The following is a 24,815-nucleotide window of genomic DNA, read 5'->3' as shown; positions in this document are numbered from 1 at the left end:
ATATTAAGACAAGAAATAAATTGAATTAAATATTTTATAAGAGAAGGATATTAAGATAAGAACCAAACTAAACTTATTGGAGCTGAACTGAACTAAAAATAAGATGAAAAGAACATAGCCTAAAGTAGTCTCATTTGTAATTGTGACTAGTGAATACTAAAGAAAGAAATTAAACCGTGCTTGATTTAGTTTTATCATAACCAAAAGTAACGAGTAATAATGGTCATACCCGCTGAAATTCACAAATCGTGGATTCATCAAGATGACATCTCTACACCTTCTCCCTTCAATCTCATCCATCTCTTATTCAAATCCCACCTCAAACAAATTCCCCAAATCCACCAAAAACCCTAAATTCATCATCTTCAATCTTCATCCAATCTCAAAATTCCTTCAATCCCACAAAACCCAATTCAATTCCTTCCTCAAAACCCCCAATTCTCTCTCCTCCAACCCTCTAAAACCCTTGAACAGTCTAATTTGCAGGAGTCTCAAAGAGTCCCAAGATGACATCAAAACAATTGTACCACCCAAAAGTGGCGGAGGAGACGGCGGTGATGGAGGCGGAGATGGTGACGGAGATGACGGAAAGAAGGGGGATTCCTCTGGGTTGTTGCCTGAGTGGTTGAATTTTACTTCTGATGATGCGAAAACTGTTTTTGCTGCTCTTGCAATTTCGCTTGCTTTTCGGTCGTTTATTGCTGAGCCCAGATATATTCCTTCTTTGTCTATGTATCCTACATTTGATGTTGGGGATCGACTTGTTGCTGAAAAGGTGAGATTTTCACTGTATTTTTCTGGGCTTTAAGTTTGTATTTTGTTTTATTGTTCTTAGAATTTGGGTGCTTTTGTTGTTTTTATTGATTGTTTATACTGTTTTTGAGCTTCCCTGAATTATATTAGTTTGTTTTCTAGCTTGATTGTGTGGGGATGAGTATTGTGAAGGAGTTTGTAACTTTGTTAGGGGGATTTTGGTTTTGCTAATTAGTTCTGATAGAATTAAAGGGTCAAGAGATGTTAATGTGAATTCAGCTTTGCTGTTTGAACTTCTAATACTGCATTGAAGCTGTTATGCAAGACCATGAAGTTAGAGTTTGACATCAAGAGATGAGAATTGAGTGAAATTGCTCTTTCTTAGGAAAAGAATATACGGAAAAGAATATACGAAGTACTTCCTAGTAAATTTTGTTTGAGGAACAATGTGGGATTCCCAAAGAGCTGAAGCTCCTACCTTGATTAATTACTTATGCTCATTGAGCTTATATAGTTATTTGGTTAACAGAAATGAGAAATGTAATCACAGGAACAGGGGATTGTGAGAATACAAGTTTTATAAAAAATTAGGAAAAGTAGAATTGTGGAAAACTTAAGCTGAAAATCATTAATGTTAACTAGAAATATCAATTTATTTTGTGTGTCATTAGAAAATAATACAAAAAGGTATTACAGCTAATTCTTTTTACGGAGTACTAAAAGAGAACTTCTTTTCTGGAGTTTAATGATCCATCAGACTGAAGTACTTGGTGGTCATCTAAACAAGTTTCTGTAGAGTTTCTTGAAGTTTCCTAGTTTCCCTAATGGAAAATGTTATCTTCAAGAAAAGTGTTTGTTCACATAGCCATCCAAAATATAATTTACTTTTTGGCAATTGTGCATGACCAAGAGGTAAAAAGTTTAAAATCAAGGGATTGGAATTTAGTGAAACTATACTATAATAGAAAAGAACGTGAGGACATAGTGGGATTTCCATAAGCTGAAGCTTCTACCTTGATTGTTTACTTTTGCCCATTGACTTTCCATTTGGTTTATAAAAATAAAATGTGAAAGCATAAGAACAGGTGATTTTGCAGAGTTTCTTCGACTCTTCTAATTTCCCAAATGGAAATTGTGATCATCAAGAAAGTTTATGTGCAATGGCCATCCAAACTACTCGTATATTTTACTACTACCTCTTTCCTACCAGGATTAGGTTAAAGCTTAAGTGATAAGGAAGCTTGCTGGATACTTCCTAGTATTATGGTCACTTGGCCTTAGAGAAGCCTTAATGCCACTATTGATGTTTCATGCTGGATATCTGTAACCTTCCTTGAGAATGTTTTGGCGTTTTGATTTGGAACTTATGGTAATGGTAGAACCTCTTGAGGTGACCGGCCCCCATTTTGTCCAGGGTTGGAATAAGGATAGAAGTATAGACTATAGGACCAAGATCGTCGTATATTTTGGTTAAGTAATCAAGTGTATATGTATCCCGTTAGATCACCACCTGCTAACCTGACTTAGCTTGCTACAGAGATTGGGGAAGGAAAAGGGAGGTTGGTAGAGAGGGACTGAAAGAAGTTCTGAATGATCTTGCTTGGCTACTGGCACTGCTGGATCAGCAGACTAGTATGGGATCAGGTGAAGGTCAGATAGGCCTCATGGAAAAAGAGAGATTTTTTTTTTGGCAAGGGTGGATGACATTAGGTGGAGGAGAGGGGAAGGATGTGAGGTTGGTTGCTAGGTGGAGTGGTTGCTAGGTGGAGTGGTTGCTAGGTGGAGTGGAGAATTTAATATACTACATTATGTCTTTAAGAATAAGTAATTATATTTTAATACTGATCCTCCATACCTTTTCACTAGGCTTGTTCACGGATCGGATATCCGATCCTAAATGTGATTTCGGATCGGATATCCGATTCACCGGATGTCAGAAATTGAAATCCAAATCCGATCCGAAAATTTCGGATATCCAATATTCGAAATCATTCGGATCGGATATTTCGGATATCCATTATCCAATGTTATTGAAAACTCAAAATTAATTATGGTTGTGTTCCTGTAATCCTGTACCTGTTATTCCTACACTATTTTTTTTTTTTTTGAAAAACCAGTACAATAATTGTAGTAGTCTTTTTTGCAAATTAAATTAATAAAAAAAAACCATTAAATAACATACAACTCCTCAAATACGAAGCAGTAGCATACTAGCATTAGTCTTAGTGCATTACAAATCCAACTCCTCAAATTAAAAATACAAAGCTTAATGAAATCTCAATATTACAAAGTTTACTAAAGTCTCAATATTACATTTTACATAATAATAACAGTAGGAAAAAAAAAAAAGTAGCAATATTACTCCTCAAATGAATGCCTCAAATGTAGTCATCAACAACCGAAACCTGGCTCAACTAAAGTGGACAGTTCTATACCAAAAAAAAAAGTTAATAGTTATCATTTAACTCAAGGCTAAAAAAAAAAAAAATTATACTTGAAATCTATGTTACATTGACACGGGTACGGGTATCCGTCGATCGAAGATCCTGTACTACTTGAACTCAAATGAATCTATCTTACTTTCAATCCATCTTTGTCCAGGTCTCCAAGTGGGCCCTCTTGGCCACTCACGACCTTGGCTTTTTAGAGAATCCCGCTCCTGTGTCGGTCTCTTTATTTATGCATCAATGACGATAGATGCATTCGCCTTTGATGAAAGAGATCACCCCCCGGTCTGCCAAAAATGGTACTCCGCATCTTCACGGAGAATTCAATTTCACCGGGTCCATGTCGGAGACAGCGGGGCAGTCGTTACACCATTCGTGCAGGTCGCTACCCCGAGAAAGCATAATTAGACAAGATATTTCTATCCGTTTCGAAGAGTTTTCCATTGATAGGGCATTAACTGGTATAGATCCCGAGTGTCCGATACGTCATTTTCAAAAATTTAGGACACGGGGACACCGTCTTAACTTTGGACTCGGGTACGGATACGCCAATAAATTCTTTAAGAAAAAAACATCAATAAGAAAAACGTTTTTATTTATTTTTAACTTGGCACATATCAAAAATCTTTTGTGTCAATATTTATTCAATATAAATTTTCATACAGTATCTTTTAAATAACTAAGATAAATAATATAATATTTAAAATTAAACATTATAAAATCTTATGAAAGCTTTCTTTTAAAAAAATAAAAAAAAAATCTTATGAAAGCTTGTTTGGGAAGCCAAATCAGATTTGTTATTAAAAAAAAATGAGTACCACAGCCTTTCTCTGTACCAATTCTTGGGAAACCCAAAACCTTTATTTTAAATTAATGTATTGTACATCTCTTTCTTGGGAAATTAGAAAGCCTTTTTAAATAAAGTTATTCCTTCAAAAAAAATAAAATAAAGGTAAAGAAATACTTAAAACCCTTCATCTTTCTTTAATGGTTGCTTTCTTCGTTCTTCCTTCTCTGCTCTCTCTCTTGAAGCTTCTTTTCTTCAATGGCTACTGTGAATAGCCGTACCCGAGATCTAGATGGTGAGTCTGGAATGGATTTCATACTCGGATCCGTGTCAGGTCGTACTGACCGGGTATGATGGCAAAAATGCCGTGTTCGAGTAACACAACTTGAAATCATATAAAGAAAAAATATATTACCTTCTTCAATCTTCTCAAGATCTTCAATACGCTCTTCCACCACAAGTGGTTCATTTGTCATTCGCAACCAATCTTGTGCACAAATTAAAGCTTCTACCATTGTTGGTGTGAGAGAACTACGAAATGAATCAAGCACGCGACCACCGGTGCTAAATGCAGATTCCGAAGCTACGGTGGACACGAGAATGGCTAATACATCTCTAGCCATAGGAGAGACTATGAGATAGCTTTCCTCACGTTTTTTCCACCACTCTAATGCATTAAAACTCTTTCCAATGACATGTGGTTCTCTCTCATCTTCTAAGTACTTGTTTAAATCACTCTTCATTTGAACAACACTAGTTTATAAACTGCCATATCATGCTCATCATAGTTTTCCAAATCTTGTGAAGACAAATCATCTAACTTAGAAGTGGTGGACTGATTTTCAGTGTGGCATAATGCTCATATAAATAAGTCAAAGTCTCCTTAATCCTACCATACAACTCCCTAGCTTTATCCGAATCATATTAATCATCAATTGCCCACTTAACATAATCCAACTTACGCCTAACATCAAGCACAACAACAATATACAACATCAAATTGATATTATCTATATTTTCCCAATACTTATCATGCTTTGCCTTCATCCCATAAGCCATCATCTTCTCATTATGATCATGAGAATCACACCTTCTCTTAATCATTCTGTTGATTGTCACAAGCTCTTGCAAGTACTTATTGGAGGTAACAAACAAAGAACTAGAAAGTCTAAGAGTGGCATCATAATAAATTTTAAGAAAAGGTATCAAAAAAGCAACACGGTCCCAATCTTCAACTTCGGGAACACCACAAGTCTTTGACAACTCGGTTCTAAATTTACCACCATCACAAGTTTCAAACAAATCAAATGCTTTACGATAAATCAAGGCATAATCTAACATCAAGTAAGTGGTGTTCCATCTAGTATCAACATCTAGACAAAGTTGACGTTTTGACTCGATTTGCTCTTGATTTACACAGTTTTTAAATTTTTGCATTCTTGCCGGAGAAGATCTTACAAACCTCACACCATTACAAATTCTTTTTATTGAGTTATCCAGTTCTTTCAAACCCTCCTTCACAGTAAGATTGAGAATATGAGCTTTACAACGCATATGCACAAACCTACCATCAAAACAGTACCATGTTTCCACCTTTGAAACCTGCTTTTTAAATATTTAAGCTTGCATTGTCTATTGTTACGGTTAAGACTCTGGTAATGCCCCACTCAAGCAATCGTTTCTCAAACTTCTTTACCAATAACTTCTCCAGCGTGACCACTAATTGGACAAAAGTTCAAATTTTTTTATGTAATTTCCAATGTTAAAATTTTTTTTAGGTAATTTCCAATTATGATCAATGAAGTGCGCTGTTAAACACATATAACTCAAATTTCGACAAGACAAATACGTGAAGAACACTTACTAAATTTTTTTTTTAGATTTTCTTTTCATCTACATAGACACGATAACAATCCCTAGCCACAGTAATACGAGAGGGAATGAGAAAGTTTGGTTGGACAACCAACATAAAGTAACGAAAAACCTCACGCTCGGAAAACCTAAATGGCAATTCATCCATTATTATCATTCTTGCAAAAGCTTTACAACCATCATCTTGCTTAAACTTCCACAACTCTAACATCCCTTTCTTTTCCCCCACCACATTTTCACCAACACTATCATATGTGGTAGTTTGTTCACTTTGTAAAGAAAGACGTCTTTGTGACTTATCAATGTTAGGGGGGTATTCTTTACAAATGTTAAGGTGATTTTTCATAGCAGAAGTGCCAAGTCTAGAGCTACCAGAAACATCAATTTTACAATACAAGCATATTGATCTTTCAACCCTATTTTTATTGATCTTCTCAAAATGTTCCCAATGCCAAGATCAATTTTTGTACCTTTACTTGGAGCAACTTCTTCGTTTGGTCTTTTATTTGGATTAGGAACTTCTGGAACTTCTGGTTCAGATTGTGGAGTTTGATTTTCTGGAATTTGTGCACCTTCCTCATTCAAAGGAGTGACACTCTCACTCGTCATATCAAAGGTTTCATCCATTAACCTACAATTATTCACATACAATTACAAAATAAGAATCTGAATTCTCCAACAGAGAACTTAAACTCACATAATTATGTTGAGGAGAATAAAAATAAGAATTTGATCAAAAATTAATAAAGAAGCACGAAATTAGGAAATTAAGAAACAAAAAATAAGCACGAAATTCAGAAAATAAACAATAAAAATTCAACGAAATTAACACAAATAGATAGAAAACTAGATGACAAATAAATTAGCAGAAAACTAGAAACAATAATTTGATCAAAAATTAACACAAATAGATAGAAAAAATCAGATAAAAAATCGAAATTCCAAACAAATACTAGTAGATCGAAAATCTAACAAACAACCGAAATTCCCAACAAATAGAACAAAATTTAGATAACAAAACGAAATTTACAACAAATATTACAATAAAATTGACAAGAAAACCACCAAAAACATCAAAACAATGAATTCGAAATACATACGGGAGAGGCGGAGATTAGCCGAGCAAATACGATTAGTAGGAGATCTGGGCGAGTGAAGGACTGAAGGAGATCTTGAGCGGCTGAGTTTGAGGTGGCGCCGTGGCGGTGGGGTGGGGTGGCAGCTTGAGGCCTTGAGCAGCTGAGCATAGAGAGAGAAAGGGAGGAATTTAGGGGTTTTAGGAATTTAGTGAGAGAAAGTGAGTAAGGTGAATAGGTTGTCTACTTGTCTGATTATTAATTTGTTTTAAGAATATTTATTTTTTTTAAAAAAATATACTATATCTATTATCTAACTTCAATATTTACCTTTTAAATTATCGGATATCGGTTCGGATATCCAATATCCGATATTTTTCGGATATCGGATATCCGAAAATTTAAAAATCAATATCCGAAATTGTATCTGACATCCGATTTTTCGGATCGGATATCTGATCCGAAATGAAAACTCGAATCGGATATTCTAAAATTCGGATCAGTTGCGGATCGGATTTTTGGATTCTCGGATAGTTTTGTACAGGCCTACTTTTCACTTATTCTTCAGGGTTGCTTATTTGCGTCTGATTAATTTTCCTCTTTATTGCCTTAAGCGTTAAGTGAGCTTAAACCCAGTACCTCACCATGGTCACTGAAGAATTTAATACAAAACTAGAGTGTAGGTCTCATAGATGACTACTGACTATGATATGTGTGTAGTTTGTAATTGTAGTATTGTACAGTGTTAATTCTCCATGTTAGCTTATAAATATAATAAGAAAGGAGTTTCGTGTGAGGGACGATGAATCAAGCTTAAGAAAATGGTTCCTGTTGGAGTCATATCTTTCAGATAAAAGAATACATGTATCAGTTCAATGCGGCTGTTTAGTTACTCTGTCAACCTAATCATGTTGGATAAACGGTTTTTTGTCTCCACTTATCTATAGTATGTTTGTCATGAACTCTTTTATAGTTTTATTTGGTCAGGCTATGAGTCTGTAAACGTCTTATTTTTTACTTGTGCTGCTAGCTTTTGAATTTTACGTTCCAGGCTTCCTCATTATCCATAGCATAATTTATGTTTGTTTTAGAGATTTTCAGGTGTCATACTATTTTCGGAAGCCTTGTCCCAATGACATTGTAATTTTCAAAAGCCCACCAGTTCTTCAAGATGTTGGCTATACTGATGATGATGTTTTCATCAAAAGAGTGGTTGCTAAGGCTGGTGATACTGTTGAGGTATGGGTCAGTCTTTAGCTCGGTATTAGTGCGTTTATAAAGGTGAAAAGTTGTCCTAAAAAATATATACTGTATATGACTTGAAAAAGAACAAATTGCTTATACCTGGTAATCAATCTATGGCCAGAGAGAACTAGTATTTATATGAGCATGTATTTTAGCCATTCTTCCAACATGTCCTTTCCTGCCTTCAGGAGTGGGGAGGGGATCGAGGTAGATGAGAATCAAATTTACTAGACATTCCTTCAGGAGTGGACAGGGGGTCGAGTTAGATGGGAATCAAATTTATTAGACATTTTTTAAATCAATATCATAGCTGTGAAAGGAGACTCTGTGTGTGTGTGTGTGTGTGTGTGTGTGTGTGTGTGTGTGTTTATCCTGAATTCAATGTTGCCCTCCATGTTGATCATGTGCAAGAAAGCTTGTCTGCAAACAATATTAAGTTCTGTTATCTGTTTCTCGTTTTAAAATTGTTGACTGCAGGTGAAGGATGGAAAGTTGATTGTAAATGGTGTTGTAAAGGATGAAGGATACATATACGAATCTCCCAAGTACAACATGACCCCAATAGTAGGTCTTCTTTCAATATGCTTGACAATTTTTGCCTTCTAAAGAGTGCATACTGATTCTCTGTCTGTGTTTGGTTATATTCGATATGTGCAGCGTGTGCCAGAGAACTCTGTTTTTGTGATGGGTGACAACCGCAATAACAGCTATGATTCTCATGTCTGGTAATTTTCTCCTACAACTCTGGTGTATGATACTGTATTGTCAACTATGAATTTCATCGCTGCAATTCGTCTGTAATATTGCTGATTACATGTTGCTGGATTTGGTCAGGGGTCCACTTCCTGCCAAGAACATTATTGGAAGATCAGTCTTCCGATATTGGCCTCCTAATAGGATAGGGAGTACAGTTCTCCCAGAGGGCTGTGCTATTGAAAAGCTGGAGAGCCCTTCACCAGCATCATAGAGAGCAATTTCTCTCATTATAAGCCAAAATTGTTCTGAATAGTTCGGCAATCCATTTTGCTATGGACCATCCACCTTCTTCAGCCTTCAAAGGCATTGGTTATGACAGCTTTATATGGCAGAAGTAGTGGTGTTTGCTGGTCACACTTTGGAGGCCCCATTGCTCGCTTGTCTAAATGTGAGCAACAATAGAAACCGTTGGTTGAGAAGATCATCTAGATAATTTGACTCTGCAGTTGATCTATTGAATTCAATTCAGTAAATCTGTATCAACTGTCTCATAGAAGCTGTTATCATGTTCGTTTTTACACTATTGTTAGATAATGTAAATTTTGAATCAACTAGTGATTGAATTTAGATGAATTATTTCTACTGACGTCAATCTAAGTTTATACTTGATTGAAGGTGGAACTCTTGTTAGTTGTAAGTTATTATGGCAATGGCTGTGCCGGGTTTGATCCTTGTGCCATGACCAATTTTCAGGCTTTGTGATAAGCTGCTCAATCCAAACCTCAGCCCGTGCCACAAGCTAAGCCTGTGTCGACTCTCACATTCTTTGTTAAGTGTTCTGGTGAATGCAATTAAGGTGTCGCCATAAAAAGGCAAGGGATTTACATCTTTTGAAACAACGAAATCAAAATATTCATATAGTTCAAGGCATCATCATTTACATTGAAATTCATTTGATTATAAACTTAGTATGCTCTTCTCTCAAGTTCATCGCTCTATACAAGCATGTTCTGCAAGTCTAACAATCCGGGTGTTTTGAGAGCTGATGTTCAAAGAACACCTAACATGTCGTTGATGCTTCGTCTTCACCAACTTGCCCACCACCTCTCCTTTCGACCTGATGTCAAAGTCCAATATCAATGGAACACCTTCAGCCTTATCGGAGACCACAAAACCAGCACCAGCCCCATACAACGGAACCTTCCTTCCTTCGACATTTACATGCACTGTCCGCCAGCTTTGTTTAGGTTGATAGTATGGATCCAACTAAACATACACCACAAATTAAGTCACTTAAGTTGTATATACATACGCACAATGACAAAACTGACTCGTATCCAATCTAATTACTCGCAAAACCAAGAATCAATTAACTAAGCAGAGCAATCTTACCTGACCGGAAGCAATAGTGAGATCATAATAACGAAGGTTGATAGTTGAGCAGCTAACATGAATGCCAAAAAACGTAGCAGGATTATGCACTCTCATTCTCAACGAACAATTTATTGTCAATATCTTGCTTGGTACTCCTGTAAAATCTGATCCTTCCCCAAAATAGAAATTATGTACAGTCACATCCTACATAGTTTTTCACAAGTATTAGAAAAATTAAGTTAACAACTATCAAAGCAGTATATTATGTCAAAGGAATACTTCGTTCATACTATTCTCTCCGTCTCTTAAAGTTTGCCTCATTTTTCTCTTAAGGTCGCCCCTAAAAGACTATCCTACTAAGTGTATTTTAGCTTAGATTATTAATTAGCCTTATTTCAATTACTCGTACTATCTTTTAATAATGACGGTATGAAAGTTATTAGCCTTATTAGAAAGTTAATTAATCCCATAAACTTGTTTGTTACTAAATTAAAGCACGCAAGTTTGTCACTCAAATTTACGTACCAAGCAAGAATTTTTCCGTATCCAGTAGGATTAGGAAGAAGTAGCTAGTGGTTTAGTGGAGGAAATTTAATCTTTTGGCATTATCGTATTAATTTCAGGTGAGTTTTCTCACCCACTCTCTCTCTCTCTCTCTCTCTCTATATATATATATATATATATATATATATATATATATATATATATATTATGTAATAAAAAGGTGGATGATTTATAGGAGTTAATTTAATAACATATAAGCCAAAATACATACTTTATTTTCCATGTCACTCTAGAGTCTAGTCATCCTTCTTTTTTCTATTTAGCTAAAAAAATAAGTACTTTGATCTTTTGTTTCATACAAATCCTCGAAAAAGAAAGAGAAAAATTATACTCCATACTAAACTTGCCTTTTTACCAAAAACAACATTCACAAATACTATACAATTTCAATGACATGATAACCTTGAATCATGTAACATATGTTGGGAAGGTTCATGATTTTTTGCTTCATGCAATATAATTAACTTGTCTATATCGACACGTTACTTATAAATTCACACGGAGTATGCAAAAATAAGAAATAAATGAGAGATCCATTATCAAAATTCAATTTATGAATTTTGATTAAACTCAATTCTTTCAAATTAAAACAAATAGTTTTGAATTTTTGACTTCTTCTTCGTAAGATAGATCTAACATTTTAAGATACGTCTCTAGAATCATGACTATTTAAAATAATTTAAGTGCAACATAATTAATTACCGAGGTGCATGATTCTTATGGTTTAAGTGCATGCATGTTTATTAAGAAAAAAAACTAAATTAATGAATACATGCATGAATAAAACAATTTACCTTGAGAAAAACTTGTGCACTAAAAGGCCTGCTTGCACCCCAAACAATAAAACACCCCACCATAAAAAGCAACCCTAAAAACAACATCCACATAAAAACCTTACAACTCCTAGACAACTCTTCCCCCTCTTCATCCCTCCACCAATTCACATACAACTCCCCCTTCACCTCCGCCTCGTGTCGACGTCCCGAAAGCAACCGTACCCTATCCCTCTCCCTCCTCTTCCGCCGGTGCCCTTGTATCCCACTCACACGACTCGTGGCAGGTGACCTTGACTGACGACTAAATATAGAAAGCAATGACAATGCATCCGATGGGCTCCGGTACCCCACGGGGGTGTTAGCCGCCTGTGTCGCGGTGGCTGAGGCCGTTGTCGATGACTTGTCCTCCTCTTGTGAATCACGTGAGGGACTTTGAACGTAGTAAACCGGCCTAGGTGGCTTAGGTGATGATATTGGTGATGAAGTTGCTAGGCTAGTAATATCAGATTCTGATTTTGTGTACATCATTTTTAATGTTTTTTTTTTTTTTTTTTTTTTTTTTTTTTTTTGTTACAATCAAAATGTATGAAGCAAAGCTAAATATTTAATTAGGAGAATTAAAGGGTAGATGAGGATAATTTGGGATGTGACTAAGTAATCCACTGAAGTAATAATATAGGTGTATTAGTAGTACAAGAAATCACTACATTTTTGGTTATTGAAACATGAATTATGATCAATCGGTTGAAACGCTCAAACTTTTGACTGAATTTTGGGGTAACGGATGTTTTGGTGGGTTTTATTTTTGTGTATTTGTGCTTAAATTGGGGGGATATCGGTGGAAATGTAGTAAGTGGAAAGCATGCCTTGATTTATAGAAAATGACAACATCATTTCTCTTGATGTATTTATTGCTTATGAGTTTTGAAATCATCTTAGATATTCTCAACAATAACTTTTTAATTCCAATGATCCTTTACGATATATTGGAAAAAAGGCCTTCACACCCTGTTAAAACAGTTAACAGGGTGGCCCAATCAAATATCCGAGCTAATTCAATCTGATTTGATCTAATCTGATTTCAATCTGAATCTGGTTTGAAAAAATTGGATAATTGATAGATCCAAACATCTTAATTTAGGAAATTATGAGCAAATGTGTGGTGTGTATGTGTACTGTTGGGGGTTGTTACTTTTACCAAATTTTATGATTGGAATTTAAAAATACACTGTCAAGCAGGAGCAAACCCACATGTTAATGAAGTAGTCGAGCCTATTTTTCTAGAAATAAATTTTATTTTATTATGCTGTGTCTATTGTGAAAAAACCTCATGTCACGTTTTTCAAATAAAATTATAATCTAGTTGTGACACAATATGATATTCTACCATGTAGGTTGTAAGTTATGCCTGTCTCGAGCCAGAAATTTTCTACGAAGATAAAATTTAAATTTTGTGAAAATTGAATTTAGACCATTTTTTACTTATTTCATGATGAAAGACTATTCAATGGCGTTGATTCACACAATTGGTCATTGCGCTTGGTTGGAAAGCTAGTGGCGCGAAGCTACCATGTGCTGGATTATGACTTAACGCCTCTAAGTCAGAATCCGGTCCAAAAACAATGTATGCGCCTGCCGCCTGTTTGTCGTCCTATAGTAGGGGCTTCGCCCCCAAGGGCACGTGTCGTAGGCTAAGCTCGCGCAATGCATGCGCCGTGAGAGCCGCCTTGAAATACAATTCCTACCGAGCAGCGGGTTCAATTCTTTGCAAACGAATTAAATTCGCGACGTAGTATTTTAAGTGGCAGAGTGGCCTTACTGCAACGATCCATTGAGATTCAGCCCTATGTCGCTTTGATTCGTCCCTCCCCCCCACCCTTTTCCCTAAAAACACCGATATTTTGGAAAATGAGGTTAGCGACGATGCTTCTTATATGCTAAAAAATGCTAAGTAGTGAATTGAGACAAGTAACAATGCCAAAGTGTTGGGGTGTGGGATGGTGCAAGGGGAGTGTGGCATGTGCACAAGACATGTGCACCCAAGGACAATGCATACAAAACAACTAGTTTTGTCGTTTAAGGGCATGCCGTCATTGCCTTAAGACATGATGATTAAGGATGAATGATATGGTTATGGGCATTACCCATGACTTCCAATCAAGGTCCTTTAATTTGGGAACCCATCAAAGTACTTGGATGCATAATCTTGCCGAGTGAAAAAATGGAGTACGAAAGCCAAATTTGAAGGCTATAATACCAAAAATCGGAGCAGTTTAGAATGTGTCGGGACCCGATGTCAGAAATTCACGGAATTGTATGAGATGCATCTTGGGGTCGTATGATGTTGTTTGGACCCATATACAACCATAAGTCGGGTACATAAAGGTCCCGTGAAAGCTTATAGCCAATACAAGAGGCATGTCTAGAAATGAGTAAATTGGATGCTTAAAGGAAAATTGAATGTTCCACCCACCCAATTAGACTCCTAGAGGGTATTAGGGTCTATAGGTAGCTTCTCGGCAATTTTTGTTTTCGGGTAAAAAAAAGTCAAAAATTGGCAAAATTAAAGGCTATAATTAGAGTTGTCAATTCGGGTAAACGGGTTGGGTTTGGGTCGGGTAAGAGTGGGTCGGGTCAATTAAGATTAATTCCATAACTTATGCGGTTCAGGTTTGGGTTGGGTCATGCTTGAGTCGGTTCACGTCGGGTCATACTTATTATCAGGTTTGGGTCGGGTTTAGGTTGGGTTACATTTGGGTCGGGTGAACAATAGGTCAGGTTTAATTCAGGTATTCACAAGTTAAAACGAATTAGGGTAATTCTCGAGTTCGAGTCGGGTTCGGTTCAAGCCAATAATTTGCGAGTTAGAATCAGGTCGGGTCATTCTCGGGTTTGAGTCGGGTTCGGTTCAAGTCAATAATTTATATATTATAATTAGGTCGAGTTATTTTCAAGTCGGGTTCGGTTCAAGTCAATAATCTTTAAATTTTGAAGTCTTTAAGGCCCGGTGTCGAAAAATCTTTAAATTGTAGAAAATACATCTCGGGGTCATATAATGTCGTTTGGAAACATATATGATTATTATTTGTTGTCATAAATGGTTCGTGGTATGCTTCAATTAATGAAATCGGTGTAATATGTAAATTGGTAAATTGGTCGTTTAAAGGCAAATTGGATGGTTCCACCCACCCAATTGGAGTTCCGAAGAATACTAGAGACCATCGTAAACATTTCGGCATTTTTTATTCCGGGTCAAAAAATTCCAAAATTGAAGACTAATATCCACGCATTTTGAGAATTTTTGGAGTCTTCAGGGCCCGGTGTCGAAAAATCTTGAAATTCTAGAAAATACATCTCGGGGTCATATAATGTTGTTTGGATCCATATATGATCATTAATTATTGTCATAAATGGTTCGTGGTAGCCTTGAATTAATGAAATCGGTGTAAGTTATAAAATGGTAAATTGGTCGTTTAAAGGCAAATTCGATGGTTCCACCAACCCAATTGGAGTCCCGAAGGGTAATAGGGAACATGGTAAACATTTCGGCAATTTTTATTTCTTGGAGAAAAAAAAAGTCAAAAAATTTCCAAAATAGAAGACTAATATCCACGCATTTTGAGAATTTTTTGAGTCTTTTGGGCCCGGTATCGAAAAGTCTTGAAATTCTAGAGAATAAATCACGGGGTCATATAGTGTCATTTGGAACCATATATGATCATTATTTGTTGTCATAAATGGTTCGTGGTAGACTTGAATTAATATAATGAAATCGGTGTAAGTCGTAAACAGGTAAATTGGTCGTTTAAAGGCAAATTAGATGGTTCCACCCACCATATTAGAATCCCGGAGGGTATTAGGGACCATGGTAAACATTTCGGAAATTTTTATTTCCGGGTGTAAAAAGTCAAAAAAATTCAAAAATTGAAGACTAATATCCACGCTTTTTGAGAATTTTTGGAGTCTTCGGGGCCCGGTGTCGAAAAGTCTTGAAATTCTAGAGAATATATCTTAGGGTTATATAATGTCGTTTGGAACCATATATGATCATTATTTGTTGTCATAAATGGTTCGTGGTAGGCTCGAATTAATGAAATCGGTGTAAGTTGTAAACTGGTAAATAGGTCGTTTAAAGGCAAATTGGATGGTTCCACCCACCCTATTTGAATCCCGGAGGATATTAGGGACCATGGTAAATATTTCGGCAATTTTTATTTTTGGGCCAAAAAAAGTCAAATAAAAAAAAATTGAAGACTAATATCCACGCTTTTTGAGAATTTTTGGAGTCTTCGGGGCCCGGTGTCGAAAAGTCTTGAAATTCTAGAGAATACATCTTGGGCTCATATAATGTCGTTTGGAACCATATATGATCATTATTTGTTGTCATAAATGGTTCGTGGTAGGCTTGAATTAATGAAATCGATGTAAGTTGAAGACTGGTAAATTGTTCGTTTAAAGGCAATTTGGATGGTTCCACCCACCCAATTGGAATCCTGGGGGGTATTAGGGACCATGGTAAACATTTCGGCAATTTTTATTTTTTGGCGAAAAAAGTCAAAAAATTCAAAACTTGAAAACTAATATCCACGCTTTTTGAGAATTTTTAGAATCTTCGGGGCCCGGTGTCGAAAAGTCTTGAAATTCTAGGACATACATCTTGGTGTCATATAATGTCGTTTGGAACCATATATGATCATTATTTGTTGTTATAAATGGTTTGTAATAGGCTTGAATTAATGAAATCGGTATAAGTTGTAAACTGGTAAATTGGCCGTTTAAAGGCAAATTGGATGGTTCCACCCACCCAATTGAAGTCACGAAGCGTATTAGGAACCATGGTAAATATTTCAGCAATTTTTATTTTCGGGCGAAAAATAGTCAAAAAATTTCAAAATTGAAGACTAATATCCACGTTTTTTGAGAATTTTTGGAGTCTTGGGGGCCCGGTGTCGAAAAGTATTGAAATTCTAGAGAATACATCTCGGGCCATATAATGTCGTTTAGAGCCATATATGATCATTATTTATTGTCATAAAAGGTTCGTGGTAGGCTTGAATTAATGAAATCTGTGTAAGTTGAAAATTGGTAAATTGGTCGTTTAAAAGCAAATTGGATGGTTCCACCGACCCAATTAGAGTCTCGGAGGGTATTAGAGACCATAGTAAAGATTTTGGCAATTTTTAATTATTTTCAGGCGAAAAAAAAAGTCAAAAAATTCCAACATTGAAGACTAATATCCACGCTTTTTCATAATTATTGAATTGTTCGGGGCCCGATGTTGAAATGTCTTGAAATTCTAGGGAATACATCTCGAGTCATATAATGTCGTTTGGAACCATATATGATCATATTTGTTGTCATAAATGGTTCGTGGTAGACTTGAATTAATATAATGAAATCGGTGTAAGTCGTAAACAGGTAAATTGGTCGTTTAAAGACAAATTGGATGGTTCCACCCACCCAATTAGAGTCCCGGAGGGTATTAGAGACAATGGTAAACATTTCGGCAATTTTTATTTCCGGGCGAAAAAAGTCAAAAAATTCCAAAATTGAAGACTAATATCAACGATTTTTGAGAATATTATTTGGAGTTTTCGGAGACCGGTGTCGAAAAGTTTTGAAATTCAAAAGAATACATCTTGGGGTCATATAATGTCGTTTGGAACCATATATGATCATTATTTGTTGTCATAAATGGTTCGTGGAAAGCATGAATTAATTAAATCGGTGTAAGTTGTAAACTGTTAAATTGGTCGTTTAAAGGCAAATTGGATGGTTCAACCCACCCAATCGGAGTCACGGAGGGTATTAGGGACCATGGTAAATATTTCGACAATTTTTATTTTGGGGCGTAAAATTAAAAAGTCAAAAAGTTCCAAAATTGAAGACTAATATCCACGCTTTTTGAGGATTTTTGGAGTCTTCGGCGCATGATGTCGAAAAGTCTTGAAATTCAAGGGAATACATCTCGGGGTCATATAATGTCGTTTGGAACCATATATGAGTATTATTTGTTGTCATAAATGGTTCGTGGTAGGCTTCAATTAATGAAATCGGTGTAATTTGTAAACTGGTAAATTGGTCGTTTAAAGTCAAATTGGATGGTTCCACCCACCCAATTGGAGTTCCGAAGAACACTAGGGACCATGGTAAACATTTCGGCATTTTTTATTTTCGGGTCAAAAAATTCCAAAATTGAAGACTAATATCCACGCATTTTGAAAATTTTTGGAGTCTTCAGGGCCCGGTGTCGAAAAATCTTGAAATTCTAGAAAATACATCTCGGGGTCATATAATGTTGTTTGGATCCATATATGATCATTAATTGTTGTCATAAATGGTTCGTGGTAGCCTTGAATTAATAAAATCGGTGTAAGTTATAAAATGGTAAATTGGTCGTTTAAAGGCAAATTCGATGGTTCCACCAACCCAATTGGAGTCCCGGAGGGTATTAGGAACCATGGTAAACATGTCGGCAATTTTTATTTTCCGGCGAAAAAAGTAAAAAAAAAATCAAAAATTGAAGACTAATATCCACGCTTTTTGAGATTTTTGGAGTCTTCGGGCCCCGGTGTCGAAAAAGTCTTGAAATTCTAGATAATACATATTGGGGGTCATATAATGTCGTTTGGAACCATATATGATCATTATTTGTTGTCATAAATGGTTCGTAGTTGTCTTGAATTAATGAAATCGGTATAAAATGTAAACAGGTAAATAGGTCTTTTAAAGGCTAATAAGAAAGTTCCACCCACCCAATTGGAGTCCCGAAGGGTATTAGGAACCATGGTAAACTTTTCTGAAATTTTTTTTTCCGGACCAAAAAAAGGTCAAAAAATTCCAAAATTGAAGACTAATATCCACGCTTTTTGAGAATTTTTGGTGTCTTCGGGGCCCGGTGTCGAAAAGTCTTGAAATTCAAGGGAATACATCTAGGAGACATATAATGTCGTTTGGAACCATATATGATCGTTATTTGTTGTCATAAATGGTTCGTGGTAGGCTTGAATTAATGAATTCGGTGTAAGTTGAAAATTGGTAAATTGGTCCCTTAAATGCAAATTGGATGGTTCCACTTACCCAATTGGAGTCCCGGAGGGTATTAGGGACCATGGTAAACATTTCAGCAATTTTTTTTTTCAGGTGAAAAAAGTCAAAAAAATTCAAAAATTGAAGACTAATATATCCACGCTTTTTGAGAATTTTTGGAGTTTTCGGGGCCCGGTGTTGAGAAGTCTTGAAATTCTAGAGAATACATCTCAGGGTCATATAATGTCGTTTGGAACCGTATATGATCATTATTTGTTGTCATAAATGGTTCGTGGTAAGCTTGAATTAATGAAATCGTTGTAAGTTGAAAACTGGTAAATTGGTCGTTTAAAGGCAAATTGGATGGTTCCACCCACCCTATTGGAATCCCGGAGGGTATTAGGGACCATGGTAAATATTTCAACAATTTTTTTTTTCGGGCAAAAAAAGTAAAAAAAAAATAAAAAATTGAAGACTAATATCCACGCCTTTTGAGATTGTTGGATTCTTCGAGGCCCGGTGTCAAAAAGTCTTGTAATTCTGGAGAATACATCTCAGGGTCATATAATGTCGTTTGGAACCATATATGATCATTATTTTTTTTCATAAATGGTTCGTGGTAGGCTTGAATTAATGAAATTGATGTAAGTTGAAAACTGTTAAATTGTTCGTTTAAAGGCAAATTGGATAGTTGCACCCACCCAATTGGAGTCCAGAGGGGTATTAGGGACCATGGTAAACATTTCGTCAAATTTTATTTTCCGGCGAAAAAAAAATAAAAAATTCAAAAATTGAAGACTATCCACGTTTTTTAAGGATTTTTGGAGTCTTCGGGGTTTGGTGTCGAAAAGTCTTGAAAATCTAGAAAATATATCTCGGGGTTATATAATGTTGTTTGGAACTATATATGATCATTATTTGTTGTCATAAATGGTTCGTGGTAGGCTTGAATTAATGAAATCGGTGTAAGTTGAAAATTGGTAAATTAGTCATTTAAAGGCAAATTCGATGGTTCCACCCACCCAATTGGAGTCCCGGAGGGTATTAGGGACCATGGTAAACATTTCGGAAATTTTTATTTTCGGGAGAAAAAAGTAAAAAAAAATTCAAAAATTGAAGACTAATACCATGGTCCCTAATACCCCTCGGGACACACCACCGGCGCCTAGGGGGAGGAGAGAGCCGTGAGAGAGAGGACTTTGAGAGGGGTTGGGTTTCGTGTTTTCTATTTAGGGTTTGATCACACTGTTCAGTTAATTGCTTTTTTTCTTGCAAACCTAGGCACCTAGTCTATTTATGATCTCATTGTAATTAGACTAGGGCACGAAGCCCAAAACACTCTTAATTCCCCTACATGGCCGGCCACCTAGAGTGATGAGGCCCATGATGGGCCTCGTCCTCTAATGCTCGATCTAGCCCCTTTGTGTGACCTTATAGGATCCGTCTGATTGGGCTTTGGGCTATTTTACTAGTCCAAAGATCGTTAGTACCTCTAGCTATGGCAAAACGACGACCCAAATATACGAACTTAATCATCTCCATAATTTGATCCATTTATATATCTAGTAATTGCACACGACGAAGACATAACTCCTTCAATATGATCATTATTCGTTGTCATAAATGGCTCGTGGTAAGCATGAATTAATGAAATCGGTGTAAGTTGTAAGCGGGTAAATTGGTCGTTTAAAGGCAAACGGGATGGTTTCACCCACCCAATTGGAGTCACGGAGGGTATTAGGAACCATGGTAAACATTTCGGCAATTTTTATTTTGGGGCGTAAAAAAGTCAAAAAATTCCAAAATTGAAGACTAATATCCACGCTTTTTGAGGAATTTTGGAGTCTTCGGGGCTCGGTATCGAAAAGTCTTGAAATTCAAGGGAATACATATCGGGGACATATAATGTCGTTTGGAACCATATATGATCATTATTTGTTGTCATAAATGGTTCGTGGTAGGCTTCAATTAATGAAATCGGTGTAAGTTGAAAAATGGTATATTGGTCCTTTAAAGGCAAATTGGATGGTTCCACCCACCCAATTGGAGTCCCGGAGGTTATTAGGGACCATGGTAAACATTTCGGCAATTTTTATTTCCGGGCGAAAAAAGTCAAAAAATTAAAAAATTGAAGACTAATATCCACGCTTTTTGAGAATTTTCGGAGTCTTCGAGGCCCGGTGTCGAAAAGTCTTGAAATTCTAGAGAATACATCTCGGGGTCATATAATGTCATTGGAACCATATATGATCATTATTTGTTGTCATAAATGGTTCGTGGGAAGATTGAATTAATGAAATCGGTGTAAGTTGAAAACTTGTGAATTGGTCGTCTAAAGGCAAATTGGATGGTTCCTAATTGGAGTCTCGGAGGGTATTAGGAACCATGGTAAACATTCCAGCAAATTTTATTTTCGGGCAAAAAAAAGTTTAAAAAAATCAAAAATTGAAGACTTAATATCCACGCTTTTTGAGATTTTTGGAGTCTTCTTGGTCCGGTGTCGAAAAAGTCTTGAAATTCAAGAGAATACATCTCGGGGTCATATAATGTCGCGTGGAACCATTTATGATCATTATTTGTTGTCATAAATGGTTTGTGGTAGGCTTGAATTAATGAAATCAATGTAAGTTGAAAACTGTTAAAGTGTTCGTTTAAATGCAAATTGGATGGTTCTAACCACGCTATTGGAGTACTGAGGGGTATTAGGGGCCATGGTTGACATTTCGGCTATTTTTATTTCCCGGCGAAAAGAAGTTAAAAAATTCAAAAATTGAAGACTAATATCCACGCTTTTTGAGAATTTTTGGAGTCTTCGGGGCCCGGTGTCGAAAAGTCTTGAAAATCTAGGGAATACATCTTGGGATCATATAATGTTGTTTGGAACAATATATGATCATTATTTTTTGTCATAAATGGTTCGTGGTAGGCTTAAATTAATGAAATCGGTATAAGTTGAAAAGTGGTAAATTGGTCGTTTAAAGGCAAATTTGATTGTTCCTCCTATCCAATTGGAGTCTCAGAGGGTATTAGAGATCATGGTAAACATTTCGACAATTTTTATTACCGAGCGAAAAAAGTCAAAAAATTCATAAATTGAAGGCTAATATCCACGCTTTTTCAGAATTTTTTGATACTTCAGGGCCTGGTGTCGAAAAGTAATGAAATTTTAGGGAATACATCTCGGGTTAAAAATAATGTCGTTTAGAACCATATATGATAGATCATTATTTGTTGTCATAAATGGTTTGTAGTTGTCTTGAATTAATGAAATCGGTGTAAAATTAAACAGGTAAATTGGTCTTTTATAGGAAAATTGGATGGTTCCACCCACCTAATTGGAGTCCCGAAAAGTATTAGGGACCATGGTAAACATTTCGGAAATTTTTATTTGCGGGCGAAAAAAAGTAAAAAAAATATATCCACGCTTTTTGAGAATTTTTGGAGTTTTCGGGGCCCGGTGTTGAAAAGTTTTTAAAATTCAAGAGAATACATCTTGGGGTCATATAATTTCGTTTGACCATATATGATCATTATTTGTTGTCATAAATGGTTTGTGGTAAGAATGAATTAATGAAATCGGTGGAAGTTGTAAATTGGTAAATTGGTCGTTTAAAGGCAAATTGGATGGTTCAACCCACCCAATTGGAGTCACGGAGGGTATTAGGGACCATGGTAAAAATTTCGCCAATTTTTATTTTCGAGCGTACAAAATTTAAAAAATTCCAAAATTAAAAACTAATATCCACGCTTTTTGAGGAATTTTGGAGTCTTCTGGGCCCAGTGTCGAAAATTCTTGAAATTCAAGGGAATACATCTCAGGGACATATAATGTCGTTTAGAACCATATATGATCATTATTTGTTGTCATAAATGGTTCGTGGTAGGCTTGAATTAATGAAATCAGTGTAAGTAGAAAAGTGGTATATTGGTCCTTTAAAGGCAAACTGGATGGTTCCACCCACCCAATTGGAGTCCCGGAGGGTATTAGGTACCATGGTAAACATTTCGGCAATTTTTATTTTCGGGAGAAAAAAGTCAAAAAAAATTCAAAAATTAAAGACAAATATCCACGCTTTTTGAGAATTTTTGGAGTCTTCGGGACCCGGTGTCGAAAGATCTTTGAATTCTAGAGAATTCATCTCGGGGTCATATAATGTCGTTTGGAACCATATAAGATCATTATTTGATGTCATAAATGGTTCGTGGTAAGCTTGAATTAATGAAATCGGTGTAATTTGAAAACTAGTAAATTGGTCGTTTAAAGGCAAATTAGATGGTTCCACCCTTCCTATTGGAATCCGGGAGGGTATTAGGGACCATGATAAACATTTCGTCAATTTTTATTTCCGGGCTTAAAAAGTCAAAAAAATTCAAAAATTGAAGACTAATATCCACACTTTTTGAGAATTTTTGGAGTCTTCGGGGCCCGGTGTCGAAAAGTCTTTAAATTCTAGAGAATACATCTTGGGGTCATATAATGTCGTTTGGAACCATATATGATCATTATTTGGTTGTCATAAATGGTTCATGGTAAGCATGAATTAATGAAATCGATGTAAGTTGAAAACTGGTAAATTGGTCGTTTAAAGGCAAATTGGATGGTTCCACCCACCCTATTGGAATCCCGGAGGGTATTAGGGACCATGGTAAACATTTCGGCAATTTTTATTTTCGAGCGAAAAAAAGTCAAAAAAAATCAAAAATTGAAGACTAATATCCACGTTTTTTGAGATTTTTGGAGTCTTCATGGCCCGGTGTCAAAAAGTCTTGAAATTTTAGAGAATATATCTCAGGGTCATATAATAACGTTTGGAACCATATATGATCATTATTTGTTGTCATAAATGGTTCGTGGTAGGCTTGAATTAATGGAATCGTTGTAAGTTGAAAACTGTTAAATTGTCCGTTTAAAGGCAAATTGGATGGTTGCACCCAACCAATTGGTGTCCCGAGGGGTATTAGGGACCATGGTAAGCATTTCGGAAATTTTTATTTTCCGGCAAAAAAAAGTTAAAAAAATTCAAAAATTGAAGACTAATATCCACGCTTTTTGAGAATTTTTGGAGTCTTCGGGGCCCGGTGTCGAAAAGTCTTGAAATTCTAGAGAATATATCTTAGGGTTATATAATGTCGTTTGGAACCATATATGATCATTATTTGTTGTCATAAATGGTTCGTGGTAGGCTCGAATTCATAAAATCGATGTAAGTTGAAAACTGGTAAATTGTTCGTTTAAAGGCAAATTGGATGGTTCCACCCACCCAATTGGAGTTCCGGACGGTATTAGGGACCATGTTAAACATTTCGTCAATTTTTATTTTCGGGCGAAAAAAAATCAAAAAATGAAGACTAATCTCCACGCTTTTTGAGATTTTTAGAGTCTTCGGGGCTCGGTGTCGAAAAGTCTTCGGTGTATTTTTAAAATTGTTAAATTGGTCGTTTTAAGGCAAATTGGATGGTTCTACCCACCCAATTAGAGTCCCGGAGGGTATTTGGGACCATGGAAAACTAACATTTTAGCAATTTTTATTTTCGGGCGAAAAAAAGTCATAAAAATTCAAAAATTGAAGACTAATATCCACGCTTTTTGAGAATTTTTGGAGTTTTCGGGGTCCGGTTTCAAAAAGTCTTGAAATTCTAGGGAATACATCTTAGTTTCATATAAAGTCGTTTGGAACCATATATGATCATTATTTGTTGTCATAAATGGTTTGTGGTAGGCTTGAATTTATGAAATAGATTTAAGTTGTAAACAGGTAAATTGGCCTTTGAAAGGCAAATTGGATAGTTCCACCCACCCAATTCGAGTCCCGGACAGTATTAAGAACCATGGTAAATATTTCGGCAATATTTATTTCTAGGCGAAAAAAAGTCAAAAAATTCAAAAATTGAAGACTAATATCCACGCTTATTGAGAATTTTTTGAGCCTTCGGGGCCCGTTGTCGAAAAGTCTTGAAATTCTAGAGAATACATCTCAGGGTCATATAATGTCATTTGGAACCATATATGATCATTATTTGTTGTCATAAATGATTTGTGGTAGGCTTGAATTAATGAAATCGGTGTAAGTTGTAAAATGGTAAATTGGCTGTTTTAAAGCAAATTGGATTGTTCCACCCATTCAATTGGAGTTCTGAAGAGTATTAGGGACCATGGAAAATATTTCGGCAATATTTATTTTCAGGCGAAAAAAAG

The 24,815-nt window shown here is 35.9% G+C and overlaps 2 protein-coding genes across 2 annotated transcripts; one reads left to right on the top strand and one right to left on the bottom strand.

Moving 5' to 3' along the window:
- Nucleotides 1-215: 215 nt before the first annotated feature.
- On the top strand, nucleotides 216-9,573 carry LOC145634260 (chloroplast processing peptidase-like). Its single transcript, XM_081685685.1, has 5 exons — nucleotides 216-775; nucleotides 8,037-8,174; nucleotides 8,658-8,744; nucleotides 8,838-8,905; nucleotides 9,015-9,573. Exons 1-5 carry the CDS (start codon nucleotides 263-265, stop codon nucleotides 9,145-9,147), a joined length of 939 nt encoding a protein of 312 aa, XP_081541811.1. The 5' UTR covers nucleotides 216-262; the 3' UTR covers nucleotides 9,148-9,573.
- A 284-nt stretch (nucleotides 9,574-9,857) lies between these two features.
- On the bottom strand, nucleotides 9,858-12,118 carry LOC145636310 (uncharacterized). Its single transcript, XM_081687837.1, has 3 exons — nucleotides 11,609-12,118; nucleotides 10,269-10,454; nucleotides 9,858-10,142 (listed from the first exon to the last, which is right to left on the bottom strand). The coding sequence occupies exons 1-3, from the start codon at nucleotides 12,116-12,118 to the stop codon at nucleotides 9,864-9,866; spliced, it is 975 nt and encodes a 324-aa protein (XP_081543963.1). The 3' UTR covers nucleotides 9,858-9,863.
- Nucleotides 12,119-24,815: the final 12,697 nt, after the last annotated feature.

Source organism: Chenopodium album, chromosome 6, assembly GCF_948465745.1.
Source record: "Chenopodium album chromosome 6, dcCheAlbu1.1, whole genome shotgun sequence".
In the NCBI taxonomy this organism is placed as follows: Eukaryota; Viridiplantae; Streptophyta; class Magnoliopsida; order Caryophyllales; family Amaranthaceae; genus Chenopodium; species Chenopodium album.
This window is presented reverse-complemented; position numbering and strand designations above follow the sequence as displayed.